This window comes from Telopea speciosissima, chromosome 5, assembly GCF_018873765.1.
Source record: "Telopea speciosissima isolate NSW1024214 ecotype Mountain lineage chromosome 5, Tspe_v1, whole genome shotgun sequence".
NCBI classification, from domain to species: Eukaryota; Viridiplantae; Streptophyta; class Magnoliopsida; order Proteales; family Proteaceae; genus Telopea; species Telopea speciosissima.
Window position 1 is genome coordinate 63,705,200 of NC_057920.1, and position 23,966 is coordinate 63,729,165.

Sequence of the window (23,966 nt, forward strand, 5' to 3'; positions counted from 1 at the left end):
TTATAATGGTTTAGAGGATTGTATGGACCTCCTTGAGCAGTGACATGAGAGTCCTCCAATAATGACTTCATGTTCAACAATGGGATCGTGATCCTCTGCTGCCGCCTGCCTATGCGGTCGGCGTGCACCCTCACTTAGGGAAGGGTGAAATGACCACCCTACTCCACTCGTGCAGGGTGCTCGATCAATGGGTAGAGCTGTCATTTTGTCCCTACCTACGTGAGGCTGCATGCCGGCCGCACGGGCAAGCGGCAGGGGAGGATCCAAATTGTCAACAATGTGTTCTTCACTATGCTCACTATGCTCTGCAGCCCTACATTGAAGTTCTATGGATTCTAGTTCTTCTCTGACAATGCCTTCTTCTCTTTCCATGGGTACAACTTGAGTTTCAGGGTACCACCTCCCACTGAGACCATTTGTTATATAACAAAGAATATAACTAATCCTTTGTCTAGTGTTTTGCCAAGATGATTGTAGAGATATCCTGGCGGTTCGTACATGCCAACTGCCATACACAGACAGGAAAAAGTGTATTAACAGTGCAAGGACTGAAACGGCTATTATGATGATTAAGAGACCTCCGAAGCTTCGCAAAGAAAGCTTGTCGGTTGCTATGGAAGAAGCATCTGCGGTGTTACAATTTGTTTGACTTTCTAACCACCCTTGCTTAAGTATGTCCAATGTCCCATCATCAGTCAGATTTAAGATTGCCATTGACATATAAGAAATTAAAGGAGAGCCTTTAGGAAAGACCTGGAAGAAATTAAATAAGAAGCTACAATTAATATTTTCATAGAAAAAAAAAATAATTGAAATGCAGGGTTTGTTCATGAGCACCTAGAGCTACCACAAGTCAGATGAAGGTTGAAATATTGTGAACCGATATGCCTTAATTCTTCATCTCACTCGTCAAATTTCAGCCAATTAGAGTATTTGGTCATGGAAATCCAATTGTTGGAATTTCTATATCACACTTTCACATGACAAAAATAGATGCCCATCTAGGGAAATTATCTCCCCCAGTCCTCCAATGCCTGTAATAAGGGAGGGTGGATCCCATCTGGGCAGAGTGTTCAAGCAGGGGTAGGGTGGGCATTGCGCCCCCCCCTCTTATTACAGGCACTGGGGGAACTGGGTCAGGCAGGAATTGGAGGGGACAAAGTTCCTCCCATCTAGACAAAGTTTTCCCTCTACCTGGGTTGCAGGAATGTTCCTGCTACCCAGTTCACAACCAAAGAAACAGAATCTAAAAGGGTGTTTTGAAAAACAGAAAAACCTAATAAGAGAGTATGTGAACCTAAGGGGAAGTGAATTATTCCATTTCTTTGGCTGCAAGACTGGGTAGAAGGACATTATTCCCTCCAGTTCCCTGCCCGGCCCAGTCCCCCTAACAAGGGGGTGCAATGACCATCCTACCCATGTCCGAACACTTTGCCCAGCTGGGGTCCCCCCTATTAGAGGGACTGAGGAACTGGAGAATATAATTTTCCAACATTCTTCCTCATTTTCTTTCAACTTTAAACAATATCTAAGTTTCACCATTACTGTCTAAGGTCTGAGTTTCTTTTTTTTTTTTCCCACATTTGGAGAGAGAGAGAGACTTACAAAGCCAAATCCTTCAGAGGAGTAGGTGCGTCCAACCATGGTGTATTTATTACAATACGTATTGAGGAAGACTTGGATATAAGGAAGTTCATCAAAAATTGCAGCAACTCCTCCATTATCTGTTCCATTAGATAAAGCATAATGATATTCTTCTGGAGTGCTATAATTTCTGAGCTTGGACGGGTCCAATTTCAAATGGTCTATCAAGAATTCATTCATAAACGAACCATCTTGGTATCCCACATAATATCCATTTTTTATTATGTCACTAACATCTGTGATTGTTGGTTGCAACTGTCGTGTTGTTAAGATGGATGCGAGACTTGCTGTGTAACTTTGTGTCAGGATGAGCACAAAGAATATCCATGTGAACAATACAACCTTTGTTAAGTTGTTCTCAATCTTCTCTCCTGCAACCATTGAAAGAAACTTAATGTCAGGTACTTCATCGATGCCAAAAGTTTCAGATCTGATGGAACGCATTAAATCAAGCCATTTAACCTATCCCATACTAGGTTGGCTTAATCTAGCGCCCATACACTAGTGTGGGCCTCATTAGACATATAACAGACCACCACGCTTTTGCAATCATCGTTTACGACGGTTCTCACTCTAGGCAGCTTTCACTCTGGCAGTAGGTAGTCCTTTCCAAGCGGCTTCACTCTGCCCCAGGGTTTTTTCCTGATGGCAAGTAGTCCTTTCTTAAGGGCTTTCAATCTACTCTAGATAGCCCTTTCCTAGGTATCCCATCCTGTGACTCGAACCTGTGATGTGGTGCCCAACTCTGATACCAAATGTTAGGTACTTGACCAATACGCCAAAAGTTCTAGAGCTAATGGAACACGTTAAATCAAACCCTTTAACCTGTCCTATACTAGGCTAGCTCAATCTAGCGCCCATACCCTAGAGTGGGCCCCATTAGGCACATAACTCTCTATGCTTATGTTTTTAATGCAAATAAATGAGAACAAAAATAAGGTATGTGTGAGAGAGAGTGATCTGTTCCTTTGGGCAGGGTTAAGGCGGGTTAAATCCCCCCCCCCTCCCTCTTTTACCTCAGATTTCTTTAAAATTTGTAATAAAATTCTAGGGGCTGCCCCCGATCCCAGATAATATTCGGATTAAAAAACATGAGAACAGAAAGAAGGTAGAGGGTGTATAGACTTACGTTGGGCAAATACGAGCGTTAAGAAGGAGAACCAAAGGCTTGCTTGAAGTCTTTCTCGACGTGAGCTCCCAAGCTCGGTATTTGTATTGCGTTCAAGAATGCACACCACAAGCCCTATGTAGATGAAACCTACAACAGTCACCAGCCAAAGACCTCGGCTTAAAGGCTTTAAGAACATCCAGAACTCTTTCGCCAAATTATCTTGCTTTGGCACCACCATTGCAATCCCAGAATCTGTATAAGGCATTGTGAAATCTACATAACTAGCTCGATCTGTCAAAATCGATACATCCCCTACTGCTGCATCGAAGTTCTGTTTTGTTTCCATCACTAAAAAAAAATTAGTATTCTTTCATGAAGAAGATGATAGAAAAACAAATTATATATCCAACTCACTCACCTTATGATTAACTTGATAAATAAGCTGATCATAGTCATAAAGTTCTTCTCCATCTAGTGGGTAACTTTGAAATTCATAGGAGAGACCAAAGGGTAGCCTACTTGTAACATTTCGAAATACTTCTACAGAGAACCCTGTGACATTAATTGTCTCATTAGTGAGGGGGTCTCTTATAATGCTCACAAATTGAGTGAAGCCATCCTTAATTGGCACCAAAATTTTTAAGCTCTCTTTACCATTTATCAATAAATCCCAACCTTTTGGCTTGGTAGTTGAGTCCCCTGGCCATACAATAGCTTTGAGATTACTCATAGAAGAGGAATTTGTTAAATTAATTGTTGTGTTTAACTGCCTTGAAATGCCTCCTGTTGGGTTCCAATATCCAATTACTCTCTCCCCTTCCCTAATCACATTGAATATTTGAAAAGAAGAAGATTCCAACTCTCCATTAACCAAATTGAAATCACCACTCAAGCCATTAAATCTAGTGCTCAACATTTTTTGGAGAAGTTGTGGACCAATTGATGAGTATCCGAGGCTCGAAATATCGGTTAAATTATTGGTGTTGTTCCTACTAAGGAACTGAGGATTCAAGGTTCCAACTCCCTCTACTGCCATAGCTAGTGCCCAAACTGTATCATATGCCCATATCCCATAGAGACTTGGCTCAGATACTTCACTGAAAGACTTGTTGGAGTAGAAGTTTCTTTTCCATCTGACTTTAAAATCTTCAAGATTTTTGGAGTTTGGTATGTATGGTCTTACACCCAATATACCTTCCATTGAATTAATAGCATTGGAATCTATAGGAGCCAATAAACTTGATAACCCATCAGTAACAATCCAAGCATAACCTTGGCTCATCATTCCTGCATTTTCTGCAGTAATAAAAAGCTGAGATCCTATAGAAGAAGACATGTGAACAATGAAAACCCTAGTTTGCATGGTTTTCAATTTATTAAGCTCTATCAATATTTGATCATCTTTTGCATCCAAAGGAATTGTACTCCTATATGGCACATGTACATCAATCTCTTGGAAGGCATCAATGAAATAGGGTATAACCCCATTTCCATATAGGGTATCTTCATATATAAGAACCACTTCCTTCCATTCAAATGCTTGGATAATGGCAGCAATAGCTTTAACTTGAGTTGAGTCATTAATACCTGTCCTTATAAAATAAGGACTCTTAAGAGGAGAAAGAGAAGGACTTGTTGCAGAGAAAGACACAATTGGAACTTGAGCTTTTTCTCCAAGATCAATCACAAATGAAGCTTGAGTTGATTGTTGTGGCCCTATGATAGCATGCACCTCTACTTCTTTCATCAAGTATAAAGCTGCATTTATAAAATCTAGTAAATGAAAAGATCTAAACCCAAATAAATTAGTATTTACAACTTTCCTATTAACAAATTGCATAAGGTTGACCAAAAAAGAAAAAGAAAAAAGAAATTGTTTGTTTTTGTTTTTTTTTTATTTTATTTTATTTTATGGCTGGGATCATTTGTATTAAAAGAGAAAAAGAAAAAACTGGACTAAGCCAGATACCCAAACAAAGAATAGCCAACCAAACTTGCTCCCACCTACGGCAAACCCAACAGCAGGAGAGGAAGATCGTTAACACTAGAAAAAAATAAAACTAAATAAATCGATATCTCGATCTACATTGGGCATCAACTAACAACTCATCTTTGATTGAAGAAGGGAAGTTTATCACCATCTGTGGCCTAAAAGTTTTCACTTCTCTAAGATAACCCCTATCAATTTATTCAAAAGAAACAAAACTATTTACAAGCCAAGGCAATTGAACTAGGTCTCATGGACAGGACTCACTTGACCCAGATTAAAACCAAAATTCAAACAAATTAAAGGCTGCAAATTACAACAGGAGTTAAATTTGAACACAAATAGCACTAAAGTTCATAGAAGAAGATCCCATCAAAACTTCTCACCTATTCTCCCATATTGGATGCGCCCTCCTACTTTGAACGAAGCAAAGGTTCTTACGAGATTTCCTTTCCTTAGGGATAACCGCTCTACATCTGTCATCCATATCCACTTGGATATCACTGATGATAAAAGGCATGGCCCTCGTCTTGTTACGGAAAATACAGAAGTTTCTTTCCTTCCAGATATGACCAATAGTAGAACAGAAAGCTAGCTTAGCAATACCCCCAATAGAATTTCCCTTGAAGGTCTTTCTAATCCATCTAACCTCCATGATGACACTACTCCCTACCCTTCTAGAACAATGGCATAGCTTCAACACATTTAAAGTAAACCAATTAACTCTTTCTTAAGGTTTTATACCACTATTCAAAAACCACTTAATATTTCTATTATCAGAAGTCCAACAAGTACATTTTGTGGTCCCCTACAAAGAGATTGTCTACATCAAATATTAGCCCAATTAGATTATCAAAATCCTCCTAGTGGCCCAAGGTACATAAATAATTGGCATTGACTAATAGTTCGAGATATTGGATGGTTAGTTTTCCTAAAATTGAAAAAAATAATATATCATTTTTTTGGGTGAGGAAAAAAAATATATATGTGTTAATGACTTTAAATAATTGGCATTGACTAATTCAGAACCTTTTTTTATTTTTTCACCTACACTGGTATTCGATTTGGATTTATTGTTTTTCTTTTAAGGAAAATAACCACGAAGTCCCTAAATATATACGAAAAGAAAATAATTGACTAATAAAGCTTTAAAGAGAAGCAAAATAACCAAGTATATCAGCCTTTGCAAGTGGTTGTGTTAATGTAGGGTTAATATTTTTCTAAAATTCCCAATTTACCCTTTGTAAGTATCGCGGTCTTCGGGATGAGGGTTTCTCAGCCTTATGGCGACAAGGATTGGTTTCGATGAATAACGGCATATCGTTCCGACATATCATCATGGGGATTGGGATCATGCTTCATAAAGAAATGGAGTCGCCACCTAGGATTAGGGCCTAGGACCCAATGGGTGTAGCCCCATCCGGGATTAGCGAAAAGGGCTACGTGATTCCATATGGCCTGATAAGAGATTCAGGGTAAGTAGTCAGGTTACAAGAGTAGGAAGGTATTAGGCACCCACCGCGTCCGGATAAATCGGTCTTTCTACTAGATGCTTGTTTTTGAATATTCTCCCTTAATAATACATCATATATCAATATGCAAAGCTAGATTATGATGTACTAAACATGACAAAGAAAGAAAGAAAATATATCATTTACTATGTACACTAAAGCAAGTTACTTTAATGGTCTACATTATGCCAAAAATAATAAGAAGGAAAGAGACAGATGTCAAGAAATACAAGAAATAAATGAAAATGTACCAAATACGAAATATGCGATGTCCCACGGCTCATGTGGAGATGGGCTTTGTCGGACAGAGTAAGGACTATATGAGATGGGCTTTGTTACTCAGACTTCGAGCAGAGCAACGGTTGTATAAGTGATTCTCGTTATCTGTATACAGACAGAATAACGGCTATAAAAGAGATTATTGCTATCTGTATGCTAATGGAATAGCAGTTGGGTTGGGATGGGAGCATTCGTCACTCAAGTGGGTAATCGAAGGATCTACCCATGACTCGGACAGAACCGCTCACATTCATCTCAGAATGACTCAAAAGGGGACAAGAGAGCTTGAGTGGGAGTATGTATAGGGAGGGGACCCAGGAATCACAGCGCCGTAGGGTCCACCACGACGCCTTGGCGACGTCATCGCAGCCTCCCACGGCGGCGTGGTTTTTTGCCACGCTGCCATGGGGGGCTTCCACGGTGCTGTGGAGGACTGTCCACGCGCCGTGGTCAAAGTATGTCACTCCCCACACTTTTGGGCCTTAAATAGGCTTCTTTGCTCTTTTTGTGCCTATTTGGGCCTATTAGGCTTCTTTCTTTGGGTTAGGGAAGGTGAGCAGTACCTCCTTCAGCATTTGGTAAAAGGGTCTTATAAGTCATTTTTAGGGATATCAGGGTGATTTGGCTCTAATGTAGGGGCAAGAATCCTTCTTAAGAGAGATACCGATGTCTGTCCGTGTCCAGTTGTCATCATTGCCGGGGGATGACAAAATTCAGTGTCTACACCCTTATTTTAGTATCTTTCTGAAGTCCTAAACTCCTAATTAATGACTTTTAAATAGGAGAAAGAAAAGAAATATTTCTCTCATCATTGAGATAATGGAAATTTTGAATTTTTTGCACTCATAGAAGGAGTGCTGGAACAGAAAAGTTGTTCCCTAATAGAACTTTTTTTCTTGGTAAATATGATGAAATTCATTAAAAACTAGGAGAAAGAAACCAAACTTCATATAAATTAAAATAAAGCAAAGAATCAATACAGAGATCAAAATGAGAAAACCTAGCTGATAATTGGTTCAGTGAAGTACCTGAGGATGTTGCTGTTACAACATCATTTTCGGAATCCATGGTGTGAAGCACAAGTCTTGTTGTATAATTCGCATTAATTTCATAAAAATCAGATAGAGCCATGGAGATGCAGCTCTTTGCAATTTCCCCGATGTTCGATTTTAAGTCAAGAACAACTCCTACATGAAAGAAAGTTGTTGAATTGACACTTCCATTTTGTGCAACGACGTTCTTGTTGAAGAAGCATGAATAAGAGAGTATGAAGAAGAACAAGGAAAGAAAATATGTTGATTTCAACATTAAGAAGTATATACTAGAGAGCTTTGTGTTAATTTAGATTTGAATGCACTAAATCCATCTATTTTATAGAGGATTAAATACCACCTGCAACAAATTATGAGGGTATATCCTTCCCCATATAATTGCACTAAAGGGTGCAAAGTCACATACATTTCATGGAAACTTCACCAAACATCAGCAAATTAGGTCAACCCACAAGTATCTCAAAGTGGTAACAAGAATAGAAGGACAGTGATAGGATGGATGGCATTAAACTACATTGGTCAATGACTTATCTCATTGGGCAAGCAAAGAATATTACTTCCATAGTTGAATACCTAGTTTAGATTGATCCCAAGATTTTTTAAATGTCTTACACCTTAAGTAGAGTGAGGAACCCAATTAGGGCTAGGATTCCACATGTGATAATTGAAGAAGTTTCCATATCACGTGTGGATTACAAAGGGAAGAAATCTATATACATTAGGAAACCCAATATAGCGCATTCCATGAGTGAGAACGGCTATAACAATTGACTTCTTCTCTTTGAACAATCTAACAGATTTGGAGCCTCTCGAAGGAGAACCAAACCAAGTGGTACAATTAATAATAAGATTAAAATGTTTCTACGTAATTAACAACAAGTTCGATCTATATACATTAGGAAACCCAATATAGCGCGTTCCATGAGTGAGAAGGCTATAACAATTGACTTATTCTCTTTGAACAATCTAACAGATTTGGAGCCTCTCGAAGGAGAATCAAACCAAGTGGTACAATTAATAATAAGATTACAATGTTTCTGTGTAATTACCAACAAGTTCAATTCCTTTCTAAAAAAAATTGACAATTGCCCATGTTAGCAAGTTAAAACGAGAGAGTAGCATATGTCATGCTGATTTTCTTTGCTTCTTTTATTATTTTAAGTTTCTTCAATGAGTTATTTTTTTTGAAAAATCTCCTTAAATTATGGAATTAGTCTGTGAGAGAATGTGAGAAGGGAGTGAAGCAGAGAGAGAAAATGAGACGCAAGCTTTAACGAGCTTATAATGTCCACACAACAAGGGGGTTCTTCGATGTATTACATTTACATTGAGTCTCTCCTTTAAACAAGAAGGAAAGGATACATGTACAAGGAAGGAGAACATATGTTACAAAGAAAGGGGATAACTATTACAACCCATCATATCTTCTTTCCTTCTTGAAGTTGTTGGTAGGGTTTGTACTCTATCAAATCCGATGCTCTTGCACCATCAGTGTCAATAGTTGTATTTCTTCTTCTACACCCCATCAAGATCAAGGGGGTTGGAAGCACCTTGAGCTTGTTCACGAGATAGGAAAAGTGGGGCCTTCACAGCACCTTTGTGAAGATGTCCGTTGTTTGAACCTTGGTTGAGATAAAGCAAACATCAAGATCATCTTTTGACACCTTGTCTTAGACAAAGTGGAAGTCAATTTCAACGTGTCTAGTCCGGTCATGGAATGGTGGGTTTGTTGTGTGGTAAGTGGCACCAACACTGTCACACCATAAGATAGGGGCATGAGGCATATACAGGATAAGTTCTTGATAAGAGATTGAAGCCAAGTAAGCTTGGCGGCGGTGTTTACGATTGCTCGATATTCAGCTTTGGTTCTAGAGCAGACCATTGTTGTCTACTTACAAGAGTTCCACGAGATGAGATTTGTACCATGGAAATAGCATATCCACCAGTGGACTTTCTATCATTTGGGCAATTGACCCAATCCGCATCAGAGAACGTAGATAGTTGCATGGAAGTTTGTTTCTAAATGACTAGACCATGGGTGGTTGTGAGTTTCAAGTAGTAGAGGATGTGTTTTATTGTAGTCTGGTGCTCTATGGTGGGTCAATGCATGAATTGGCACACCTTGTTGACAACATAAGTAATATCAGGCTTGTAAGTGTTGCATACTGGAGGGTGCCAACAATACTGTGATACAGAGTTTGATCGTCCATAAGTGGTCCTGATAATTTTGATAACTGCTGAGAGGGTGAGATGGGGGTAGAACTGGTTTGCAATCTATCATATTCGTTTGTTTAAGTAGGTCAAAAATATATTTCTCTTGGGAGAGAAGAACCTTAATGCCAAGGAAATAGTGGAGAGGACCCAAATCCTTTATAGAAAAAGGCAGTGGTCAGTCTGTCTATGAAGCTGAATACATTGTTGTCAGTGATGATGATACCATCAACGTAAACAAGGATGTAAAGAGTGACACCCTTATTGCTGTAAATAAATAGTGAAGTGACAGTTTTTTAGCCACTAAAGCCAAACTCCAAGAGGAAAAAGCTCAAACGATCAAACCAGGCCATGGGTGCCTGTTTAAGACCATATATTGATTTATGGAGGTTGTAGACATGCCGTAAGAGCTGTGAATCTGTAAAACCTGGGAACTGGGAGATGTACACTTCCTCCTTTAGGAGGCCATGAAGGAAGTTGTTCTGAACATCGAGCTGGCAAATAGGCCAACCATGAGAGATAGTAGTGGAGAGTATCAACAAAATGATGGTCGGTTTGACCATTGGACTAAATGTTTTATGTGTAATTGGAAGCTTCCTATTGATTATCTCCCTTGGCAATCGAACGAGCTTTGCATCGTTTAATGGTGTCACCTGCCTTCTTTTTAACATGAAACACCCATTTGCATCCTATAATGTTCATAAAGGGACATAGAGGCACCAATGTCCAAGTACCATTTTTTTATAAGTGCATTATACTCACTATCCATAGCTTGGCACCATTGAGGTTACCTAGAGGACGTGGTGTAGTTGGTTGGTTCCGGTGGGGAACCATTGGATTCCGTGAGCAAGGATAAGGTTAGGGGAGTTGTGTAGAGAGAAGAACTTTAGGTTGACGTGTGTCATCTTTTGTTCAGGTAATCATGGGATGATGAGGTGGGGAGGCACTCGAGGAAGGTAGGTCAACAATCAAGCCAATAGAAGGAAGAGAAGTTTGGCAGCAGGAGGACCAGGGTGAGAAAGGGGAAGCGGCCTTCATCAAAAACAAAATGGCGGGATATAAGAATGGAGTTGGTGCAATTATTAAGGCAACGATAGTCGTGATGATGGGGGTTACAACCTATGAAGGTGTGCATTTCAGAATGGTAATCAAGTTTATGTTTATTGTAGGGTCGTAATAGAGGGTAGCATGCACTTCCAAAAATCCGAAGCTGACTATACTCCAAATGTGCCCCAAACAACCAATACATTGTTTAAAAGGGGTGTAGGAAAGCAATTAATAAGGAAGACAACGGTGTCAAAGGCATACTGTTGAGGTTTGGTGTCTTGACTTCTGATGATTGGACTATTTTATGGAGCCTCCGTGGGCCGAAATTATTTTGGGGGTTATTTTTGTAACTTCGTCCCTATTATTGTTGCCATGTTTTCGTAGTTGTTTGGGGTATTTAGGGTTAAAAATTGTAAGAGAGGCTTAAGCTAAAAACACTTTGTATTCCTATTTACTCCATCGATCAAAGAAGAAACATCATCCTTGTGGACGTAGGCACATTAGCCTAACCACGTAAATCATTTTGTCTGTGTGTGTGTGTTCTTCCATTATTGCTATTGTTTGCAGGTTCCACAAAACAACACATACTGCCAGTAATACTAAGGGACATGAGAATGAGCAAGAAGGGAATAAGAATAAGGATCCTCTGCCCGGGAGTGTGGCCTATGCCAGCATTCCCATGAGTCTATCTCTCTTTCCCTGTATGAAAAGATACATCTGCCCCTTGTTTTGAGGAGGAGAGAGACATACATTCTCTGGGAGTGTGGCCTACACCAGCTTTCCCATGAGTCTATCTCTCTCGATCTTTCCTATATGAAAAGACACCTCTACCCCCTTGTTTTGAGGAGATAGACACATGGGAGTGCTGGCGTAGGCCACACTCCCAGACAGAAAACTACTTCCCCTTAAACGATGTGGAGAAGAGTGACTTACCTATTTTTAAAACAAGGCTGAGCTACATTTGCAATGAATGAGGAAAATGTGGCATTTCTCTCAGCTGGTCTTGCCCAACTGGCAGTAAGAGAAAGACCCACACTGGTTGGGCCCAGTAATGTGATTACTAAATGGGATGGACCTACGTCTGAGGCCATTATCCAATGGATTGCTCTGCTCTTTCACTTCCAGTCCAAACCAGCCCAGATTGCCAATTGCCTGCTCAAACCTTCAACCAAAAGCTTGTTTTGACAGTCTATCCATCTATTGGGGTAATGTGGAGCGTGGTTTTAATAATCGGGTATTAGATCACCTGGATCCCGTGCTGGTATCAACAGAGCTCATATCATAGTAAAAAGGTCAAATAATTAAAACTCTAAAGAAAAATAGGGGCAAATCCAGACCAATTCTGATCAATTGACAACCCCCCCCCCCCCCCCAGTGTTTATAGCATGGAGCCACCCATGTCTACCAACGGCTAGCCACAAAACAGAGCCAATCCCTCATATGTTAGTCTAGACAGTCCAGCTTCTACACTGGACCCACAAATAATGGACTAAGAGTCCATGTTGGTGGGGACCCACAAAATGGGGTCCAGAGTCCAGACTCCCCCGACATGATCAACTGGTGGGAGGGGTGGAGGGTGAGAGGAGAGATACATGGGGTCCAATGTTAAAACCTGAAGAAGTCGGGGTTTGGCCTGGGAAGAGGTCAAGAGGTTGCACATGGTGGACACTCTGGCCCTCCCTCTCCAGCTACTCCCGAATCTCGCGTCCCTGCTGCCGTATCTCTCCAACCCCACCACCTCCATGATCCATGGACTTTCACCCTTTTCCAGGCCGGAATCGCCAGACCATGAAAGTGGGTCAAAGATTCTACTTTTCTTCGTGATCCCAACTGATGGAAATGGGTCGTGTTTTTGGTGTTTTTATCGGATACCCAAGTTTTTTTTTTTTTTGTTTTGTAAAAATCTGATTACAGAATACTTTCCTTCATTATTTTGCATTGAATTAATCTAAGAATATATACAGGTTACAGAGATAGAATCCTATTCATATTGGGATCAGTTGTGAGAAGAATTACACTTTGAGAAGGAAATAAAAGAGAAAAATGAGAGGGAAGATATGGGAGCCGTGCGTGACTTGGGTACCTGATGATAGTTTTCGGGTTTAGTTTTATAGATAATAAATCATATTGGATGCCTCCATGTAGGGCTGCAACAGGGTCGAATTAGGCAGGGTCTTTAAAAACCTCAGCCCAACCTTAAGTCTCCTTAGCAGGGTCTTGGCTTTGCCCGATCCTGACTCAGGGCCAGAAAAATTCAATCCTAACCCACCCTCAAGGTCGGGCCAGGCTGTTCCTGATTGGTCTTGTTGACCATGAAGGGGAAGGGAGCTACACGGGTTGGCCAAGCTAGGAAGAAGAGAGAGAAAGAAAGAAAGAAAGAAAGAAAAGAGAAAAGGAAGAGAGAAAAATAAGAAGAAAGAAGATAGGGCCGGATTGGGCCAGGCCGGGCTCAGCTCGAGGCCTCAACCTTGTCCTGGGTCGGAAATTCCCAACCCAACCCGCCCTCAGGGCCAGGGTATCTCAGCCTAGGCCTTGTTCGGCTTAGGGCTGGTTCAGACCGTCAAGGCCAAACTTGCACTCCTACTTCTATGCATTCCTTCATTGGCTCGCACTAGTGCAAGGGTCATGCGATTAGATAGCAAATCACTAAATCCTTCCTTTATATGTTTGGTTGGCAAGAATTTGATAGAAAAGAAATGAAAAAATTCAAAAATTTTTTAATTTGAGGAGAGAGATAGACACATAAATCAATCATCATGTCATGATCAGGCCTTGTTCGGCTTAGGGCTGGTTCAGACCGTCAAGGCCAAACTTGCACTCCTACTTCTATGCATTCCTTCATTGGCTCGCACTAGTGCAAGGGTCATGCGATCAGATAGCAAATCACTAAATCCTTCCTTTATATGTTTGGTTGGCAAGAATTTGATAGAAAAGAAATGAAAAAATTCAAAAATTTTTTAATTTGAGGAGAGAGATAGACACATAAATCAATCATCATGTCATGATCACAAAAAACCATCATGACACAATGATTGATGTATGTGTCTCTCTCTCTCCTCAAATTCAAAAAATTTTGAATTCTTTCTTTTCTTTTCTATCCATTTCTTGTCAACCAAAAATAACCATAATATGAGGGAAAAGGTAGGTGTATAAGTTTGGCCCAGTCAGCCAAGCCTGCCTGAGCTCAGCTCGAACAAGATTTGGGTTGGATTTTTCGTATTTTTTATTTTGTAAGAGCTGGATTTTTCAACTTTGAGGGTGGATAAGGGTTGAAATTTTTAGGCATTGGTTAGGGTTGGGCCAGGCCAAGGTTAAAGCCTCGGGCTGAGCCCAACCCAGCCCGGCCTGACACTGTATGTAGATTATGCTTTATCTTTTAAACTTTTTTGTTTATAGAGTGTAATTGTCTATTGAACGAAAGTTTGATAAAAGTATTTAACATTTTAAGTTCTTTGGGTCGTATCTACGGATCTATATCGGATCAATCAATATTCAAGATCAGCCTCGGTTGATACCAATCCAATCAGAAGATTCAATCAATCAGATCCCGAGATTGCGAACCATCACTATGCAACTCGAGAAATTTGGTTTGAGATCCGAACCGATTCAGGATGGAGACTATATCAAAAGTTAGTGTGATCAAGCTGAGGCTTTTATCCCTCCTTTGTTGTCAGGCATCCATTTCCTTCCGAGAGCAGATGAAGAGGTACCAGTTTGCCGCTCGAGGCGACTACCAAGTTCCAAAGACCAGCAATGGAATCAAGGCTCTATGACTGAGACCACCAGAAACTTCTTCCTTTGATAATTCTCACGTATATTAGTATTTCAAAAGAAGACCTGGGCCGGGATAGATTCGATCGGTGGAAGTTGTTGAGAGTGGGGATCTTGTAGGTTGATGTGGGAAGTTTAAAGAATGATAGGGGAGGTTTTATTGTACATTCACTTAAAAGAGGTTATGGAGACCAAGTAAGATAAATCTTCAGGCAAAGGAAGAAGAGATACGGATTTTTTTTTTGATGAAAGTGTAATCACACAAACCACACCAATCCCAAAAGGTTAATCGACTTTTAGGACCGTGGAATGGCAGATATATACAACACACACCTGATGTGAGACTAAACCTACACACCCCTTCTTTTTTTGATAAAAGAGATTAGGATTTGGCAGTTGTCAATGATTCTTCTCCTAAAGATAAGGAATTAAATGTGAATCCGGATCAGCTACCCACATTGGGACGGGTGGGGACAGATCTGACCCCTCCATGGGGCATGGGTCCCACACCCTAGAGACGGGTCCCATACTCCCATGAAGAGTTCAGATCATGGTTTGAGGTATCAGATTGGATCGGCTGATTTTGATAGGATCGGTATCGGCCTAGATCGATCCTGATACCGATTCGATTAGATCCAATTGTACGGACAGGGGTAAAAATGTAAAAAAATAATCTTTTTATAAGAAAATAGGGACAAAAGTGTCATATTTACCCGAGTTTGGGCGATCCCAATCCAATCCGATCTAGCCGATACCGAGATCACGAACTATGGTTCAGAATTCAGATATGAGATGATGTATCCTATTTGGGAGGGGTTTGTCTAGTTGTAACCTATTTTTAGTTACCTAAAATGCCCACTTTGTGAGAGGGTTGATTGATTGAATTGGGAAGAATAAAAAAATAAGGGTTTATATACTCACACACGTTGACAAGAAAGCAAAAGAATAAAATTGATTCCCAAAAAAAAAGTTCACCGCCCTCTTTTTCTTTTTCTTTTTCTTTTTTTTTTGCTTGTTTGAAGGAAAAAATAATTCCATTGCTCTCATTCTAGATTTAGGAAATTTAGATTTATGTGTCCATCAAACTCAATTTAAACAATTAAAATAGTAAGATGATTTACATTGATTAATTGGGTGTTTGATTGTCCTAAGGTTATGTCTTAAATTGTTTATAATAATTAGAGATAGAAATGAACACTTTGTTCATATGATTGTCGCATTGTGCACTAATGAGGATGGTGATCACAAAATCAAATATGAGTGTTTATAATTGTATATCAAACTGGATCACTTGAGAGTCTCATTAAGAAACAACACCCAGAAGTGGCAATTTGCGGAAGAAATACGAAAACAAAGAACAACAAAACATAAACACACACACAACACAAAGGATTTACGTGGTTCACCCCCAAGATGGGAAGCTACATTCACGGTCGAGCGACAGAACGAATTTCACTATCTCTAAAATGTTACAAACCCTCAACAACTTCTCTCCCAATGTAAAGAACAATATAAAGAGAAGCCATAAACCAAAAAGTACAAAAATGCCCCTAAAACCCAAAAATGACCAGTCGATCAGGGTCGGACCAGAACTAAACATATGTCGAAATGCATATTGTTTCGAATGTTTCGATGAGCTCTACACGACCCACTGTCATTGGTAATGATGTACGCACTTTTTAGGTCATCCGAATTCGTTTCGAGATTGAAATAGCCCTCCAAAGATACTCTGAACCACTTTCTGGACCGAAATCAGGCTTCACCAATAACGAGTCTTGTATGGATTACTATCAATTGTGTAAAATACAAGATTCTCAATAGTAGTTTATTTTTAGTTCCCAAAATTGAAAGGTCTTTATCATTGCAGTGAAATATTATGTGTCTTAGTGTACTAATAGTTGACATCTCTAACTATTTTTTGGTGCATTAGATTCATGATATTTATCTATGAATAAAAGAGATGCTAAATAAAGAATCAACTTCTCAAGTAGGTTGAATATCCTTAGAAATATATTGTAAATGGATAAAAATTACGAGCTCAATGGCATGTTTTGTAAATTGTTTATATGAAAATTTTAAAATAATATTATTTATTGATAATTAAGTTATAAATAAATAAAGAAATTTTATTGTACTCTTACATTCAATCAGTGATCAAAATTCTCTGTATAAGACATTTCGATAGATTCATGTGGTAACAATAATTATTTCAATGTCACTAAGTCCGTTATACGATATTATTAAGTGGAAAGACTAAAATGTAATGAAATTATTTCTTTGGAAATTTAATTGTCATTTCTTCTTAAAATTATCTTAATACGTAAATACCTATATTTATGGAATAAATATAGGGATACTTACGTATGATCATCTAATAGGATCTCATGCACAACTTGGCAAGTTGTGATACAAAGTTTCAATAGTTCAAAGTTATAAATAAAGTTGCAAAAAGGAGATAGACAACTTGATACACACAACTTGATACAAAGTTTGAAGAGTTCAAACTTATAAATAAAGCAGCAAAAAGGAGATAGAAACAGTTTCTTACGCAAGATTCGAACACACCCTAAAAGATACATATTTTAGGGGGAGGAACCTTTCCTCTATATATGTCCAAGACTTTCCCCATAGCTAGGCAACATGAGATTATTGGGGAGGGGAGTTTGAGGCTATAATAATTTCCCCAGCTCAATCCGTGGGGCCCTTTCCAATGATGACCCACACCATTGTTATTGGTGAAGCCTGATTTCGGTCCAAAAAGTTCAGTTGGGATCTTCGGAGGGTCATTTCGGCCTCGAAACGAGCTCAGATGATCTAAAAACTGGATACATCATTGTCAGAGGCGGTCTGTTGTGTTGGGCTCATCGAGACCTTCGAATCAATATGTTTTGAGACATGTTATGTTTTGGTCCGACCCTGTCCGGTTTGGTATTTTTGGGTCTAAGGGTATTTCTGTACTTTTTTGAGTTAGGGCTTCTTTATATAATGTTCTTATCTCTGGGAAGGCTGTATGAGAGGTTTTGCAACCTTTCCAAAAGATAGTAAAGTCTGTTCTATTGCTCGGCCATGGACGTAGCTTCCCATCTTGGGGGTGAACCATGTAAATCGATCTCTGGTGTTGTGTATTGTGTGTCTTTTCTGTTTTTCGTTTTCTTCTGCAAATCGCCATTTTGGGCATTGTTTCCATGACAACCGTTATATCCTTGAACCCACATCCCCACATCTTTGGGTTTGACTCTGATAGCATGTGTCATGGTCTTACCCAACCATTCCAAAGATATATCTATTAAAGAGAGAAATCATGCCACTATATATGCCCAAGACCTTCCTCATAAGTGAATGAAGTGGGATTCTTGGGAGGGAAGTTTGAGATCGTCACACTGTGTTCACTAACTTGAATTTGGAATTCTTTAATGTTGCATAAGATAAGATTAATCAATTAAATCATCGTGGTCCAATGTTAAATGATGACCAAAAGAATCTATCAAATCATTTTGGATGCTAAGAGGTTCCGGGAGGTGTTACTTGTTAGAGAAGGGGCCAAACATGCCTTAAAGAGTGTAGTAGTAATAGTAGGTGGCCAATGGGATAGACGTGCAAGCCAGCTTTAGAGTTTGTATTACAAGTAGTGCTTACGCTTCATCTTCTCAACCACTGACATTGTACTTCTCTGATTGAGACGTCTAGTGAGATATATGTTTTGAAGGAAGGAAGGAATGAGTTTGAATTATTCAGATAAGGCAATATAGGTTGTGGCCAAGTATTAACAACAAATCCCCAAATTTCTTCATTGATCTTGAGGTTGCTTGTAATGATTTCAATTCTAAATTAAACCAAACCAGACCAGATGGTTGAACCATCAATCATGGTTTTAATGCACGGTATTGAAGCGGGTATCGGTCAATTTGGAAACCGATATGATATTGGATCGATATTGGCAAGGATCGGCTGTATCGGACAAATTTTCCCTTGATCCTCCTTTAAAATAGGTTTTTTGACCGATTTACCCCTTGGGTGTACCATGTCTTTGATATGGTATCGGCATGGTATCTTACTTCATACGACTCCTCTTTCAATTCTTTCGAAGTAATTGGATCGATTATTTCCTAATAATTGTTGTACCTCACAAATCGGGGGATCAGCAAGGTGCAAAACCAATACGGATTGCCCAATATCCGTATCGATACTTAGAATCATTCCATCAGTAGCCTGTTAATATTCATATTTTGTGGACAGTGCATGAAACTATCTGTTACAGCCCACTTCCAAAAAATTTGTTGTATAAAGCTTGACTTGGGTGCTTGTTTACCTACCCAAACCACCACCCATGACCCATATTTATACAAGTTGATTCATAAACCAAACCAATATATCCATCACCAGAGTAGGTACCTGATGATCAATTATAGAGAGAGAAAAGTATTTTCAATGCCTAGCAAAAGGATTTTAATGTGAAAAGATTTTTGTGATGATGATGCTAGTTGAATACTTTTGAAGTTCAAGGATGAAAAAAGAGTTTGAAGAAGATAAAAAGCATTTTTTTGCTAGGGAAGATACAACCTTTGATAGAGTAGAATAACAAGAGACCCTAGAATTGTTGAACCAACCAAGAGTTTCGAATTGTTATGGTGTGGTGTATATTTAATATGGAGAAAAGACCTAATCACGTGCAACGTGCATCTCCTACATTCAAACACAAGGTCGCACAAAATGACTATCGTACATTTGAAGTCACTAAAAATAAGAAGAAAATCAATGAATACAAATTGATTTTCTTCTTATTTCAGTCATGATTCTAATTAGATTGGATTAGTGAAATCTTAATATACAAGAGGTAAGCTTCATTGATTCTAAGTAGAATCATCACTACTGTTCACTTCATATGCAGTCATATCTCTTAGTAAGGGTGTCAAAAATCAACCCAAACCGATTGGACTGACCAGAATCCCTTATCGGTCGTATATGGTATGGGGTTTTTAGAAACCAGCACAAAATTAAGATTCTTTAGATCAACTGTTAAGACCGATCAAAATCGAAAAAACCAAAGAAAAAAATGATAAAATAATTTGTTTTCATTAATTTCTTTTTATATATGAAAATTTGAAACTGAACCGACAATGAACCTATAAGAATCTGTTTTTTTTAAAAAAAAAAAAAAACAGATAAAAACCGATTGAATCGAATTAGAATATCACCTTAACGGTTTGGATTTGGTTTGGACTGGTACTTGCATAAAACCGATTCAGACCAACCATAATTACCAATTCAGCACCCAAAAAATAAATGCCAGAGGTTGAACCGTTTTTCCAATCCACCGCTCGTGATCTTGCCAAACAGTTCTTGTAGCATGTGAACGGTGTCCTTCTAGCACCTCCAAGTGGTACTGGTATCATATCAATGCAAGATTTTCTCCTTCCAACAAGGCAAAAAGATCAAATTGGATTCCAACACGCAACTGCCGTGGTTTGATGGCAAGTATTTATCAAGTTTCTAACCCAGCCAAACAATGGCAAAGCTTAAAGTTGTTGAATTCTAAATCTATGAACCAGTCCTGCAAATATTTCTGCATTAGAAAAGAACTAAAGCAAGCACCACCTGTTCTTTTCATACATGTAAACACTAATTACTAAGCAGGTGCTCAACAATTCATACACAGTTAAAAGTCCAAACTCTTACTAATGAAAGGTAGATGTAGCTGAACATTGAGCCTTGGGATGGTTATAAGAAAGCTACAAGTGGAATCAATAAATCAATAATGAACAACTATGAAAAGTAAAGTCCCCTACAAAGTGGAGATGGCAGATCCATGAACTTGAAAATTAAACTTTTCTTTTTGTTTTTACTTTAGGAAAGTGATTAAAGATGCAGCTTTTATGATCAATTTGAGCAGAGTTATACATGAGCTTTTTCAGTTGTTTCTTTTGAGGATTTTTCATTTCACATCAGAGAATGTTTAGGGATGTGAACAATGGGCTCAGGATTGTGAATGATACTTTCAGAATCACTAGCAAAAGGGCAAAAAGGGATTCAACACTTCAATTTTACCATTAAAAAACAGAGTATTTTAATTGAATTGGTGGATCAAATGATTAGGGAACCCTATTAAGAAACACAGCAACCCTTTACAACTAATAGCAAATAAGATATATAACAAAAGCAAACCATGCCCAATAATAACAGTTCCATTCTTTATCAAGATTGAATTTTAAACTAAAAAGACAGAAAATGAAGAATATCATAAATGAAGCAAGAATACTTAATAGACATCCATTTTTAACGGTGATAAAAAATACCAACAAATGTACATAGAAATTTTACAGGCATCAAAAGTAGTAACAGAATTTCTTTCCACACTTCTATAGCTTTCTTCTTACTACAGAGTCCATTGATTACTCTTCCTTCCACATTATCTTCACCAGTAAAATCTCACAAACCAACACCAAATTCATCTTTCATAAAAAGCAAAAAAGAGAAGACCCAAAAAATTCCCAAAAGTAAAAAAATATATATATAAAGATTAAATTTAATAGAAAGAAAACTTTGATTTCTTAACAAAAAGAACCCAACCCAAAAACTTTCAACTCTTATCTATGTGATGTTGCTGAATTCCTGATGATTAGGTGTGGGAGGCAGTAATCGCAGGTCAGCTTCTTGCATTTCTTCTTTTGAAAATTTTGTGTTCATCTGATTGAATTCCAACTCCTCATGGACGATCTAGTATTAGAGTGAACTCAATCTGAAGAGGGTTTGGTCTTGAACCTGTAAAGAAGCTTTTTCTTCTTGGAGCTGGTGTTGTCAATGGTGAGCACCACCTTTCCGGGCTCGCCAATCTTGAAAGTGTTGGAGATCACTGGTTCTTCAGTGGGCGTTATCTTCCTTGTCTTCTGCACAAGCACAGTGTAACCATCTTCTGCACTTGGGACAAATTCAGCACCATAACTAACTTCCCAACCGATTACTCGAAGCTCCCAAACGAGAAGGCATGTCTGCAGATCATTAATCCAAAATTAGAAATAACAGAAACTTTAACCGTACGAGCAATGGGCATTTATTGTATCAGACAAACAGATGTTTCTTTCAAATTAATTTATATAATTGGGAACTAGTAGAAAGAACCCACCTCAGAAACGGGGATTTCAACAGTGTGCTTTGATGTAGGCTTTACAGTGACTTCAATGGCTGGATCAGTTGTGGAGAATTCTTGTTCTCCTTCCCTGCTCAGGCCTCCATATTGAACTGGCACTTGTTCAGGAGCTACGTATCTATTAAAGAAACAAACACATCAGAAAATTCCAATTATAGAAACCTAGAAATAAATGAGAAACAGAGAAAGCTGTAGTCTTCACTGACTTGAAAAGGGTTTCAGCGGATTTTGATGGCCCAGCAAAGACAAACTTGCTCTTGGTTCTCTGGGTTAGGAAGGGACTGATCATCCGATTAAAGGCAAGATACCACCATGGAACATTGATGAAGACCTGAACAATCGCCAAAACAAAAACCAACAGGTGGGCAAAATCAAAATTCAATTAATCTAGTCCTTGAATCAGATCATTAGACAAGAAGATGCAGAGGAAAGAGTTGTACCTGTATGGCGACGAACTCAGGGTAGTTGTCCTGAAGCAACAAAAGGGCCTGCCTTGTTGCCAAGCGAAGCTCCCGCTTTGCGAGTCCAGGAGAATTCTTGAGATCATTAACCTGAACCATCGTGCAAATCCCATCTGGGCTAAAATCAAGCTTCCGAATGCTCTTCTCAAGGAACTGAATCCTCCACCTCAGGAATTTCTGTCGCTTCTCCTCATCAGAAAAGGCCTTCTGATACAACTCCTTGTTCTGGAACTCACCATAAACGTTGTAACACACAGGATGACCTTCCTTATCAGACCCATACATGAACACTGCCTTCTCCAGATCATTACCCAAGTCTTCCTCGAGAAGGGTCTCAATTCCGAACTCCTTTCTCCATGCAACGGTGGACTTGATCATGGCAAAAGCGTCCTTAACCTTGAAATCCCTGGCACGGAGGAACTTCAGAAGGATCGCATCGCTCCGCTCATCTGCAAGCAGAGGGACTCCCCATATAGACACCTCCTCTGGAATCAGAGGTGATGGCGCAGCCGCATCAGCTATCTCTTCCTCTTTCGTCTCAGCAGGTGCTGCAGAAGTTGACTCTCCCTCCGCTTCCTTCTCCGGTATCGCCGGTGCCGGTTCTTCAGCCGGGGCTGCAGGAGCAGAGACTGCTACGATGGTCTCTTCAATGGCCTCAACGGTCTTGGCACCGTCATCATCAACGGATGTTACCGTCTCAACCACCTCTTCAACCACCACAGCCGGTGGTGCCGCAACTTCCTCTACCGTCTCAACCACCACAGCTGGTGGCGTCGGCTCTTCTTTCTTCTCTTCCTTCACTTCCTCCACCGGTGCCGGCTCTGCAACATCGCTAGCCTCTGGCTTCGGGGGCTCTTCCGTCGCTGCTGGTGCCGACGCCTCGGCAGTAGCTTCTTCAGTAGTATCCGGCTTTTTCTCAGCCGGGGCAGGGGCTTCTTCAGTCTCGGCCTTCTTCTCCTCCTCAGCGGGCTTCACTTCCTCCTTCGCCGCTGGTGGAGGCGGTGGAGGAGCTGTGAACTCGCTTTTGTTAAGGGCTTCCTGGATGAGTTGCTTCAACTCTTCAAGAGCTTTCTTCTCTGGGTCAGGAAGATCGGAGACGACGTTGCTCTCCTCCTGGAAAGTAACCGCTTGATCGATGGACTCTACCTCAGTGGCCTCCGATTTCTCAGCCTCCTCAGTAGTAGCAGTAACAGCAGCAGCTTCTTCTTCTACAACGGCTGGTTTGATAGGCTCCTCCACCTCTGGCACCTCCGCCACTGGTGCAGGTGGTGCTGTCTCTTTCTCAATCGCCGTTTTCTCAGTCTCAGCCACCACTACTTCCTCTGCTTTCGTCTGGGTTTCTTCTGCCATGGCCGAGTAAGAAGAAGATAAAGATCGGTTTCTGGAGTTTCTTCGATCAAACGGAGATTTGATTGGAAACTGGAAAGAGAGAATTTGGCTTCTAGGGTTGAGGTTGAGGAAGAGAGGGGGTTATAAGAAGACTATATATCTCTGTTGTATGTGAGAGAGTGAGAGAGAGAGAGAGAGAGATGAGAACCAGTCTGTCAAACTTGAACAGACAGCTCGTACTAATCCCTACGTGGGACCCACAAACTCTTTATTTTAAATCAATAATTATTTTTCTTTAATTAAATAAGTAACGGCGTTTCCTGCCGTTCTCTTGCAGTTACCGTTGCTCGCCGGCGATTGGGCACTTCAGCTCTGTGGAAATAGAAAAGCTATTGGATGGGTTTACCGTTTTAGGTTGT

The 23,966-nt window shown here is 39.7% G+C and overlaps 2 protein-coding genes across 3 annotated transcripts; both read right to left on the reverse strand.

The window, feature by feature from the left end:
- LOC122663251 (glutamate receptor 2.8-like) lies at positions 1 to 2,088 on the reverse strand. The gene is made up of 2 exons (XM_043858939.1): positions 1,606 to 2,088; positions 1 to 753 (listed from the first exon to the last, which is right to left on the reverse strand). The coding sequence occupies exons 1-2, from the start codon at positions 2,086 to 2,088 to the stop codon at positions 1 to 3; spliced, it is 1,236 nt and encodes a 411-aa protein (XP_043714874.1).
- A 440-nt stretch (positions 2,089 to 2,528) lies between these two features.
- LOC122663438 (patellin-3-like) lies at positions 2,529 to 23,647 on the reverse strand. Of its 2 annotated transcripts, none has more exons than XM_043859152.1 (4): positions 22,198 to 23,647; positions 21,939 to 22,088; positions 4,098 to 4,107; positions 2,529 to 2,539 (listed from the first exon to the last, which is right to left on the reverse strand). In XM_043859152.1, coding segments are annotated over exons 1-4 (1,533 nt in total). In that variant the 5' UTR covers positions 23,569 to 23,647; the 3' UTR covers positions 2,529 to 2,537. The 2 variants fall into 2 exon arrangements, with proteins under 2 accessions (XP_043715087.1, XP_043715086.1); XM_043859151.1 differs by lacking the exons at positions 2,529 to 2,539; positions 4,098 to 4,107 and adding exons at positions 20,867 to 21,599; positions 21,734 to 21,875 and having other exon boundaries at positions 21,964 to 22,088; positions 22,198 to 23,638.
- Between the last annotated feature and the right edge of the window lie 319 nt (positions 23,648 to 23,966).